Consider the following 12,710-nt stretch of genomic DNA (forward strand, 5'->3'; position numbering starts at 1 on the left):
AGTAGTGTTTCATATGGCTGTATACACCCCCGTTGGTGTATAGAACCCGGGTTTTATAAATTTCTATTATCTAAAAAACAGTAGTGTTTCCACCAACTCAGATTACAAGACTTCCACGCGAGAAATTGGAAAACAACCTTAAGGTGCACCCATGCACATACTAATTCTTAATCGATCGCACACAATGCGATCGCTCATTATTATCATGGCCTAATACGGACGATCGATTCCACACAGGGCAGCATGTAGTGGGCAACAGGGAGCTCACCAATGCGGAATTTTATCCCATTCCGGTGATCATACGTCAAGTCACGCGCCATGTCGATCACTTCTTCGAGCGACCCATCACGCAGGTCGCACTTGTAAACGTACCAGCCATCAATGGATAGGAAAACCTGTTCTCGATCGGCCAGAGAAACGCAGACGGATACATTGAGCTGTGTTATGAAAATAGATGCACAACGGAGACACGAATTTTACATGGAAAACCCTTGCGGGAAAAAACCACGGGCGCCGACCGGCAATGATCACTATAGAGGAGATGATTACAAACGTAGGGGAATCACAATGGGAACGTCACCCCTTCCCGTACGGCTTATAAGAGTATATGTAGGGGAAATAGAAAGACACCTAATAGGAATTCCTACTAGGAAACTAATCCGAATATATTGTGGGCCCAAAATTCGGATCACATATTTAACAATCTCCACCTTGAGACGAATTTCCTCTTGTAGCATAAAAACATCAATCACCAAAAATACCTCATGTAGGTAAAATCACCGCGCGCCAAATAGTCTCTAGGACTATATTGTAACACCAACCAAGCTTGAGCAAAGCTCAAATTTAGTAGCAGAAACTGGCTTTGTCATCATATCAGCTGGGTTATCATGAGTACTTATCTTGCATACCTTGACATCACCTTCAGCAATCACACATCGAATAAAGTGATATCTCACATCAATGTGCTTTGTTCTCTCATGGAACATTTGATCCTTTGTAAGACATATTGCACTTTGACTATCACAAAATATATTAATGCAAGACGTAACTCCACAAAGCTTAGTGTACAAACCTCTAAGCCAAATAGCTTCTTTACAAGCTTCAGAAATAGCCATATACTCTGCTTCAGTAGTAAATAAGGCAACAGTTGCTTGCAAACTTGCCTTCCAACTAACAGCACATCCTCCAATAGTGAAAACATAACCTGTGAACGATCTTCTCCTATCCAAATCTCCAGCAAAATCTGAATCCACATAACCAACAAGTCCATCTCTAGATCTCCCAAACAGCAAACAAGCACTAGATGTACCACGTAGGTATCTGAAAATCCATTGAACAGCTTTCCAATGCTCTTTGCCAGGATTAGCCATGTATCTACTGACAACACTCAATGCATGTGATAAGTCAGGACGAGAACATACCATGGCATACATAAGTGAACCAACTGCACTTGAATAAGGAACTCTAGACATGTATTCAACATCATAATATGACTGTGGACATAAATCTAAAGATAATCTGAAATGTGCAGCTAACGGAGTACTCACTGGTTTTGCATCATGCATATTGAAACGACGAAGAACTTTTTCACTATAACATTTCTGACTAAGATATAACTTGCCAGAATGTCTTTCTCTAGTAATTTCCATACCGAGAATTTTCTTCGCTGCACCCAAATCCTTCATCTCAAATTCACTACTCAATTGTGCCTTCAACTTTTCTATCTCTGATTTATCTTTTGCAGCAATCAACATATCATCGACATAAAGAAGCAAATATATAGCTGAACCATCAACAACTTTAAGATAAACACAGCTATCATAATTGGATCTTCTAAACTTCTGAGAAAGCATGAAAGAGTCAAATCTCTTATACCACTGTCTAGGTGACTGCTTCAACCCATAAAGAGATTTCTTCAATCTACAGACTAGGTTCTCTTTTCCAGGAACAACAAAACCTTCAGGTTGCTCCATATAAATGTCCTCTTCTAACTCCCCATGTAAAAATGCAGTCTTACCATCCATTTGCTCTAGTTCATAATCATGCATTGCAACAATACTGAGTAAAGTACGAATTGAACTATGCTTCACAACAGGGGAAAAGATATCATTGAAATCAATACCTGGAATCTGGCTATAACCTTTAGCAACTAACCTTGCTTTGTACCTTGCCTCATCACTTGGAGACATACCTTCCTTTCTTTTGAAGATCCACTTGCAACGGATAGGTTTCTTCTCCTTTGGCAACTTCACCAATTCCCAAGTATGATTCTTTTCAAGTGACTCCATCTCATCATGCATAGCAGTTATCCATCTATTGCAAACATCAGAAACAATAGCCTCAGAATATGTAGAAGGTTCGGCATTACCTTCAATTTCTTCTGCTACACTCAAAGCATAAGCAACTATGTTCGCTTCTTCAATATATCTTCGAGAAGGTTTAATATTTCTTTTGGGCTTATCTTTTGCAATAGAACGTTTTGGAGACTGCTGAACAATAGAAGAATCTGAATCTTCAATAACAGGTGCATCTTGGTTAATAGCAACATCTTCTTTTTCTGGTGCATGCCCTGAACTGATCAAGTGCTCCACCTGCACACTTGCTTTCTCCTGACTCTCAACAGGAACATTAGTAGAAGGTTTGTCATGTAACATAACTGATTCATGGAAGACAATATTTCTACTAATCACAACCTTTTTGGTTTCAGGACACCATAACTTATAGCCTTTCACACCAGACGGATAACCAAGAAAAATGCACTTAATAGCTCTAGGCTCCAATTTACCATTATCAACATGAGCATAAGCAGTACAACCAAATACTCTTAAGTCTGAATAATTTGCTGGGGAACCAGACCATACCTCAATTGGAGTCTTCTTATCAATGGCATAACTAGGTGATTGATTGATAAGATAACAAGCAGTGGAAACAGCTTCCGCCCAAAACTGTTTAGGCAAACCTGCATTAGACAACATACAACGGGCCTTTGATATAATTGTCCTGTTCATACGCTCAGCTACGCCATTTTGTTGAGGTGTGTGAGGAACGGTGTAGTGACGCACAATGCCTTCAGACTTGCAATATGATTTAAATATCTTAGAACAGAACTCCATCCCATTGTCAGTACGAAGGATTTTCACCTTCCTTTCAGTTTGTCTTTCAACCATAGTTTTCCACTCTTTAAACACATCAAAAGCTTGATATTTGTGCTTCAAGAAATAAGGCCAAACTTTTCGCGAATAATCATCAACGATAGTCATCATGTAACGAGCACCTCCAAAAGATGTCTTACGAGCAGGCCCCCATAAATCAGAATGCACATAATCAAGAATACCTTCAGTAGTATGTGTAGATGTGTTGAACTTCACCCTCTTATGCTTGCCAAAGATGCAATGCTCACAAAATTTGAGCTTCCCGATGCTTTGTCCATCTAGCAATCCTCGCTTGCTCAATTCTGCCAAACCAATTTCACTCATATGCCCAAGACGCATATGCCAAAGATTAGTAGCATCGGAATTAGATAATGAATCAGAAACTACTGCAACATTACCTAATATAGTTGTACCTCGCAGATGGTATAGATTGGCAGATTTAATATCAGCTTTCATCACAACAAGAGAGCCTTTAGTTACCTTCAAAATTCCGTCTCCATCGGAATATTTGTACCCTTTGCGATCAAGAGTACATAAAGAGATGAGACTTCTCTTCAAATTTGGAATATGCCGCACATCTGACAATGTTCTAATACAGCCATCAAACATCTCGTTCTGAACTGTTCCAATACCTGCAACCTCGCATGGTGTATCATCACCCATCAAAACAGTACCACCTTGAACAACTTCATAAGTGGCAAACCAATCCCTATTCGGGCACATGTGATAGGTGTATGCAGTATCAAGTATCCACTGGTCACTAGTTTGTGCACAACCAACATAAGCAACAAGCAATTCTGCATCAGACTTCTCATCAGTAACAACTGCGGCTTTACCTTCCTCTTCTTTCTTACCTTTTGGTATGTATTTTCCGGTTCTCTTGTCTTTATCCTGTAGCTTCCAACACTCAGAGATATCATGTCCATCTCTCTTACAGTATTTGCATGACTTATACCTGCCTCTGGACTTTGATCTCCCACGGTAGCTACTTGAGCTTTTATCTCTTGATTTGTTGTTTGTGTTCTTCTCCTGTTGCCTGCCTCGAACAACCAAGCCTTCTGCTTGTGAATTTGAACCTTCAGAGGGTACCATCTTCTTCATCTTTTCTTTGGCATGCAAAGCATCATAAACTTCTTTCAAAGTTAGAGTATCACGGCTATAAAGTATAGTATCCCTGAAGTTTGCATATGAGCTAGGCAATGAACACAATAGAATAAGGCCTAAATCCTCTTCATCATACTTTACCTCCATAGACTCAAGGTCAGCAACAATTTCCTTGAAAGCGGAGAGATGGTCCATCACGGACTCATCATCTTACAACTTGTGCAAAAATAACTTTTGCTTCAGGTGCATCTTACTGGTAAGATCCTTAGTCATGCATATCTGTTCCAGCTTCAACCACAGCCCAGCGGCTGTCTCCTCCTTAAGCACCTCATGCAAAATATTGTTAGATAGATGAAGATGAATATATGACATAGCCTTACGATCCCTTTTCTTCTCATCAACAGACCAATCCTGTGTCCTCTTATCAAATCTAGAAAGCGCATCATTGAGGTCTTGTTGTGCAAGAACGGCTCGCATCTTCACTTGCTAAAGTAAGAATCTTGTGTCTTGGTCCAGGAGAGGTAGATTATACTTCAAACTCGCCATGGGAATTAATCCTGAATTTGCTAGTAAGAAATTAGGGTAATCCTAGCAAAAACGCGAAACCTGGTACACTTCTCGTGTGTCTGTAGCGTAGATCAGTAAACTTCCTGGTACAAGCTTTGGTGCGCGTAGCAATTTTGCCTCTGAAAAAACAACCTAACAGAAGCTCTCGGTGGATTGGTTTTTCGCCTCGGGAACCGTGCGCTGCAGATGGATTGGCTTCGGCTGATTTTCTTCTCCCGCACTGCTGTACTGCTGCTTTTCTGACACGCGCGGCAGGAAGGACGGCGTCGACTCGGAGTTGACGGCGACTATGCTTTGGATTGGATTTCGCCGAACAGAATTTGGACGGAATGACGAACACGACGACGCGTACTGCCGATTAGATCGATTTCTTCGATCCGAAAAATCACGCCGGTGGTCGGGACTGCAGTAGATCTTCAATGTTCTGATACTACTTGTTATGAAAATAGATGCACAACGGAGACACGAATTTTACGTGGAAAACCCTTGCGGGAAAAAACCACGGGCGCCGACCGGCAATGATCCCTATGGAGGAGATGATTACAAACGTAGGGGAATCATAATGGGAACGTCACACCTTTCCGTATGGCTTACAAGAGTATATATAGGGGAAATAGAAAGACACTTAATAGGAATTTCTACTAGGAAACTAATCCGAATATATTGTGGACCCAAAATTCGGATCACATATTTAACAAGCTGTTTAGGAATCGGCAAGCGGATGCGGCAGCGCAGCGACCAAGCAAGGCTTGGTCCATCTGCTGCCAACCAAATGGCTAACTCACATGGCGAGGCGGAGTGGACATAGCACAACTTGCCACCAAGCTGGCATAGCATGTCGTTGTTGCTCAGAAAGCCCCTGCATGGAGGGTTGGGATGGACAGTGAATGTTTCATCGCGCAAGCTAAATCGAAGGATAACATGTGAGCTCACCTTGCTAAGGCCATGGCCGGTCGTGGAGTGGAGAGCGCTCCAGTAGAAGAACCCTGGGAGACAGATCGGAGTCCTAGCATTGATAGGATATGGCGGATCTATGGTCGCCTTCCATTTCCAACAATCTTCTCCATCACCAAGAGTCAAGATCTCATGTCCAGCCCGGGATTCTCCTCCGCTGTGTGATGAGCGGAGGAAGTGCCTAGCCACCTTGTACTTGCCACTCCAAGGGTCGAACCCGAAGGCGACCCTGTGCTCCAGTGCAACACTGTGGCTTCCTCTCGGCAGCTCAACGAACTCGCTGGTCGTCAGGTTGCACACGAAGATCTCTCCCGAGACGCAAGGGATCAGGATGAGGCCGTCGCAGTGCAGAGGCATGCTGAACATTGGGATCCCACGGGGAAATCTCTTCTCTAGGATGAGCTCGGCAACCTTGCTCTGCCCTGGCTGGAACCTGTAGAAAGTGACACCCTGAAGTTTAAACTTCTTGGGGTTACTCAGAAACATCCGTGGCATGACGACCATGGATGGCCTGGGCCTGGAATGCTCCAGGTGGCGGCGCGCGAAGCTGGTGCTGATTATGGTGGCGCGCCACAGCTTGCACACGGATTGGAATCGCACAAGGCACTTCGCGGGAAGTCGGACGAGGATTTCGGAGAAAAGTATATCATCAGGGATAAAGCCACCGCCGGCGGCGGCGGCGGCGGAAGCTGACCGCGGCGGCGGCGCCATCAGACGGCGTCGTTTTGGGAATGGGTGGTTCTCCATATGGATCTCTCGTTTGTTTGTGCCGATTGCCGGCTTCAATCTGTGTGATCAGATGATTACATAATCAGAAAATAGCACCCAATAATTCGACTCGGATTCAGGGATCCACTTTATCTAATTTGACTCGGATTCAGTTGATGAACCACATTTTCTTTTCGGGGGAAAGAACTAAGTGTTATTATTTACTTATAGTAATATTAATCTTATCTTAATCTTAACTACTTCGCGATTTTGGGCCGTCGTCCAAGTTCGCACGCGACGTCCACACGCCCCGACTGCGTTCGTTCATGTTCTTCTTCGGTTCACGCCTAGGCGCCTAGCAGGCAGGCAGGGGAAGAGCGGGCGCACGACGTCGGTGTCCGGTGGCACAACGGCGGCGGCAGCGGTGCCTCGACGCGTTCTTGGACACAGCACAATGGAGGAAGGCGGCAGCCGGCGTGGGGAGCGAGGGAAGAGTTGGGAACGCCGGCGGCGAGAACTCAGTCCAGTCGGAAAAACCAAACTGATGTGAGGTGTGAGAGAAGGGGGGAAATAGGGAAAATGGACTCGCCGGAGTGAGGAGATGCTGGTGGCGAGATGAGACGGCGAGATAAGCTCTAGGGGAGGAGATCGCTCCGTCGGGGCAGCGGCGGCGGCGGCGGCGGCGCGCACGCGTGCCATGCGCGCCCTCCGGAAGGAAGGAGGCGGCTGGCTCGGCTGGGTTGGGCCATGTGCGGGAGAGAAGGTCGGAAGGGCCCAGAAAGCAAGGTGATGTCAGCCCAGGAGTGACATGACTGGTTGGAGGATTTCGGCCCAAAAGAAATAGAAGAGTTTTCTGAATTTTTGGAGGGATGATTTTAATGGAATCTAAAAGAAATTCAAAAGAATTTGTTTGGAGATAAATTTTAACAGGTAGTTCATGGACTCTATACATGTGGGGGGAGGGGTTGGTTTATTTTTGGCAATGGAAGTTTAGAGGGGCTTTTATTTTGGGGGTATTGGTTTAAAGGAGGAGTATTTGAATAAAGGAATAGATATTTGAATTTGGAGGAGAGTCTTTGGCAGGAAAACTTTAGAATATCATTGGAGGCAAAAATTATGGAATTTAGATAAAATGAAAAAGACAAATGGCTAAAAGAGTAGGTTTTAGCTAATAAAAAATAATAAATCGGGATGTTTATAAAATTGAGGAGGAACTTGAACAATAGTATATAGATGTTTGTCTTTAGAATATTTTTGAGAATGGGACTTAACCAATGGTGAGTTTGGAAGAAAGAAACAAGAGCAAAGGATGGCTAAAGGAATGAATGGTATATCGAGAAATTTTTTATATGGGGAATTTGGAGCTTATTCAAAAGTAAAACAAAAGATTTGAATAGATGGATTTACTAAGAGTCGGCCAAAAACTTGGTTGGCTAGTTTCAAGGATACAGGAATTTGAAATTTATGCGGAGGTCGATTGGATCTAGATGAATTTGGGTAATGGGAATTTAATAGGAAATAAATGTGCTAATAAAATAGGGTTTCGGTAAAAATAAATTGAAAGGTTTATGCTACTGTTGCATGCCTGATGACGCGAAGACGACGACGAACAGGCCGTGCCGCAGCCCGGAGATTGACTCCTTCGGGGAGGCACGCGGTGAAGACTCGACAAGCGAAAAAAAAAGCGAAACAGGTGACCGTCCCCAGGAGCGAGATCGCTCCTCCCGGGGGCAACGGAAGCGGAAGCGGTGAGCGGAGGCCTTAGGTCGTCTGCTCTGATACCATGTTGAATAGTACAGGGAGAGAGAAATACAGCGTAACGTGGATACATTGTATTGAGCTTCAAGGGGCCAATATACATGGATTACATGGATTCTTAAGTAAACTCAGAAATAGAGATGGATACTAATCCTATCCTACCATAACAAATCGGATACAATATGATCCTATCCATATACTCTAATAGCCTGCTTGGGAAGTCTCTCCAGCAGATGGTCCACACACTCACAATGGAGAACTACACAAACGGGATCAGTGACCAAAATGCTGTAACTGACAACTTCGCAAAGCCAACATCAAGTATAGCACCTGATGTTCTAGCACTCTGAGCGGTGAACTCGGCATCATCTTCTCCAGCAACATCAACCCCATCTGAGTTGCCTCTCCAAGCTCTTGCATTGAGCTTGAGCACTCCATCTTTGTCGACGACAACCACCCGCCGTGAGATCTGAACGACGCCGTCGCCATCGACGGGCACCGGCCGGTCACCGTAGTCGATCAGCACCACTTCATCAGCGATACCGCCCATGCGTGCAGCAAACCGTGCACCGAAATCGCTTGAGCCTTCGGTGATCTTGATTTCTATGGTTGCCTCCACTGCTTTTATCGAATGTCCATGTCTTAGAGACATCCTTTGTATGCAAGAAGGCACGAATAGGATCGTATGCCCAAAAATCGATGCTTAGAATTCTGTCCTCTGATGGTGTTTCGCCTTTGACTTTGAGTTGAAATTCGACTTCGGCTGTGTTTAGTTCACACCAAAATTAAAAATTTGGTTAAAATTAAAACGATGTGATGGAAAAGTTAGAAGTTTGTGTGTGTAAGAAAGTTTTGATGTGATGGAAAAGTTGAAAGTTTGAAGAATTATTTTGGAACTAAACACGGCCTTCAGCACATTGACGAAGCTGAACTGCACGAACAGGGCCTGTCAGCACCAAACAAGAATCCTGCGTATAAGAGCAGAACAGTAAATAATTATATTGTCCGTTAAAGAAAAAGGAAATTAGGTATCTTATTATGACCATATTCATAAAATATTTCATCAACCCTGTTGATTTCAACTAGTTTGGTATAATGGCCCATAAGAGCACCCATAATATTCAGTTAAGGAACAAGAAAAGTGTAGCATATTGTATTTCTGCTGTTCTTTACATCTTTGGGCATAAGGTAAATAGTTCCTCTTTCCCTGGTTTTCATGAACAAAAATATAACACATACAGCAATCACTGTGAAGAATATACAAAAGATCGCGTAAAAAAAGAATATACAAAAGAAAGCTGTACTTTTCAAAAAGGGCATGAAATAGCTCAATATAAATAACAAATCAATAAATCATATACTGCTGACTGAATGCTGTTTCCCTCGTTCTAGGAAATGGCGCTTTACTGTCCTGGTTTTAGAACTTTGCAGTCGATTTTCATCCTCTATCAAGAGAGCAATGTTAGAAAACGATAGGCAAACAAACGATAAAAAATAATAGATCAATCACAAAAGACACGAGATTTAACGTGGAAAACCCTCCCAAAACAGGAGAGAAAAAACCACGGACGCCAGCCAGCAAAATATCTTCACTATATCTGGCGGCTTACATCGCCGCACGCTCCGGCCCAAGCCTCCCAGCGACGGGCCTCCGCTCCACTACGGCAGAAGAAATGATTTTGGATCACAATTCAACAAGCAAAATATTGGTCACTCTGTAGTTTGTACAACGGCCAATAGGTGAATGAGATAAACGCTCGGTGGAAGATAGTGCTTTAGACTTTGAGTCCTACTCCGGTACTTTCTACTTGTAGTAGAAAGTAATCTGAACCACTAATCTCATTTGATCAAAGGGTTTAGATCAATTTCTACTACCACCTCACTTAATGGTAGTAGAATCGTGGATGGGTATTATTGTCCAAGAACAAATATTAGTGGAGGGGTATAATCATCATCTATATACAATCACTGGCCCTAGCCATACTCTCTCAATCTTTCCTCACGTCGGCCAAAGAGAATCGCGTGACTCCCCCAAATCGCATCCGGAGACGACGCCGAGTATCTCCTCCCTGCCGCCGCCTCCGCCACCCGATAGAAGTACACCAACGCCGGGCCTCACGTGTTCGTGACGATGCTCCTGGCCGTGGTGCTCACGGCAGCTGTGGCGCTGGCGCTCGTCAACGCCGTCAACTCGCATGACTTCGCAGCGCACCTCGCCGGCGTGGACTGCCGCATGGGGCTAGCTGGTCCAGCACGATGCCCAGCCTCGGGCTTCATGGAGCTCCTCATGCCGGCGCTACATGTGATTGGATGCGTGCTCGCCGTCTTAGATCGCCTGCATGCCTGCCTAGTGTCGCCCTCTCGCTACACCTTTCGATTGCATCTCCATGTACACGTGCCAGTGGCAGCACGGCGAAGTGACCAATATACATGAAGTATATGTGCTAAGTAGGATTGAATTTGTTCCGTATATGGTGAACACTAAAAGAAAACCTTTCTCCTTGTTCGTTCAGCAGATAAAAATGTCAAACAGAATCATTTTCTTATTGCTTCAAGTCACATTAAGGCCGTGTTTAGTTACAAAATTTTTCTTCAAACTTTCAACTTTTTCATCACATCAAAACTTTCCTACACACACAAACTTCTAACTTTTTCGTCACATCGTTCCAATTTCAACCAAACTTTTAATTTTGGTGTGAACTAAACACAGCCTATGCATACTATTGCTACTGCTACTGCTCGAGTTCATACTTCAGACTTCAAAAAGGCCCCACCAATTCATGACCTCATAAAATCTGATTTGGACCAGCATATTGATTTAACAACCAGAAAAAAAAATTGGACATGGGCACACCTGTTGCCTCGAACAATATTTTTGCAGTATTAGAACTAGTTCATATAAGTTGTACAGTCTAGGATGCACTGAATGAATACAGATAGAAAAGGATTACAGGCAAGGCTCTGACTAGAAGCTGCAAAAACATCTAAAACAGGCAAGCACCGGCGAACAAAGAAGTACTGGCGAGACGGCCGTCGGCGCCGCCGCCACCGGAATGTATCGGATGGTGCCCCTACACGCGGCAAAATGGGGCGACAAATGGAGGAGAATGAGTGGGGAAAGAATGGCCGCCGGAGTAGACTGCCGGCGGTGCGAGGATTTGCCGAGCAGTGGAGATGGCTGTCATCAAGAGGAGATCGACGGTGGTGGGAGGATTTGCCGCAGCGAATGGATGCGTCGTCCAGTCGCCGATCGAGTGCCTAGCGAGATGAATAGATAAAATCCCAAATACCACCATTACCCCTAATCACTAAGTAGTAATGTACTAATATGCCCTTGTGAACCGACGATTCAGATCAATTCTACTTGTAGCATAATACTACAAGTAGAAAGCACCGGAGCGTCGCTATTAGACTTTAGGTGTGTGTGCCGCACTGACAAACTTCTACAGCACATAAACATATCACCATTTATCAAACTAGTACTCCCTCCTCCGTTTCAGGTTATAAGACTTTCTAACATTACCCACGTTCATATAGATGTTAATGAATCTAGGCACACATATATGTCTAGATTCATTAACATATTGATGGCTTCATGCGGGTGGCCTTGGACTTCCACAGCTTTTCGTTGGCCTTTCTTCTATTCCGGCATGCTTGTGGCTGTGTGAGGAAATGGATGTTGACAAGCTAGGGTGTTAGCTTTAGGTTTTGGTGTTTGGTTGGGTAATTTTGCAGGTGTTGCTCGTCAATTGTTATCTTCTGTGAGGTTTTTCTCTTTATCTGTTTTCTCCTCTTTGTATTCCCCATATATTCTATTCTCCTATCCTCCAGGGCCCCTGCGCTTGCGTAGGTGAAGCCTGCCCTGTGTAAGATCATTTGGCTCAATATATTCAGGTGGGGACTCTCTCCCCCCCGGTGATTTAGTCAAAAAAAACATATATATGAATGTGGGTAATGCTAGAAAGTCTTATAATATGAAACGGAGGAAGTACATGTTATTTGCTAAGTTACTGAAGTTTTCTTTCAGAAATTAGTTATGAAACAATAGAAATGCAGCTGCTGGAAATCTGAACCGTATTTTGGTATGGCATGAGATTGGTATGGTCCCTCAATAAAATGGTGCCATCAAGCCCTTGAAGTGAAGAATTTCGCTCGTTCCGCCATTAGAAGGCAAGAATTCTGCGTGTGAACCTTTTTTTTTAAAGGAAGGCAAAAGCTTTGTCTCGTAAATATTAATAGAGATGGAGAAAAAATAGATCAAAAATATGTATAGGGTAAGCCTCGAAAGCTAAACCCACAGGAACCCACCAAAAGAGATTAAGTGATATCTCCCAAAATATCGAACTCTTGAAGCTTCGAGGCTCTAGCCTTGACCCAAGCTCGAGCTTCCTCCTTGATCTTGGCAACGATGGACACCGGCGTTGAGGCGGTGCTTCGGAAGATTCTTGCGTTTCATTCGCACCAATT

General features: G+C 43.8%; 1 protein-coding gene across 1 annotated transcript; it reads right to left on the reverse strand.

The window, feature by feature from the left end:
* Positions 1 to 203: 203 nt before the first annotated feature.
* LOC112936214 (retrovirus-related Pol polyprotein from transposon TNT 1-94) lies at positions 204 to 10,532 on the reverse strand. Its single transcript, XM_026020015.2, has 7 exons — positions 10,456 to 10,532; positions 8,543 to 8,896; positions 5,757 to 6,564; positions 5,609 to 5,682; positions 4,471 to 4,686; positions 909 to 4,326; positions 204 to 437 (listed from the first exon to the last, which is right to left on the reverse strand). The coding sequence occupies exons 1-7, from the start codon at positions 10,530 to 10,532 to the stop codon at positions 204 to 206; spliced, it is 5,181 nt and encodes a 1,726-aa protein (XP_025875800.2).
* Between the last annotated feature and the right edge of the window lie 2,178 nt (positions 10,533 to 12,710).

The sequence above is a fragment of the Oryza sativa genome, chromosome 8 (genome assembly GCF_034140825.1).
Source record: "Oryza sativa Japonica Group chromosome 8, ASM3414082v1".
Taxonomy (NCBI): domain Eukaryota; kingdom Viridiplantae; phylum Streptophyta; class Magnoliopsida; order Poales; family Poaceae; genus Oryza; species Oryza sativa.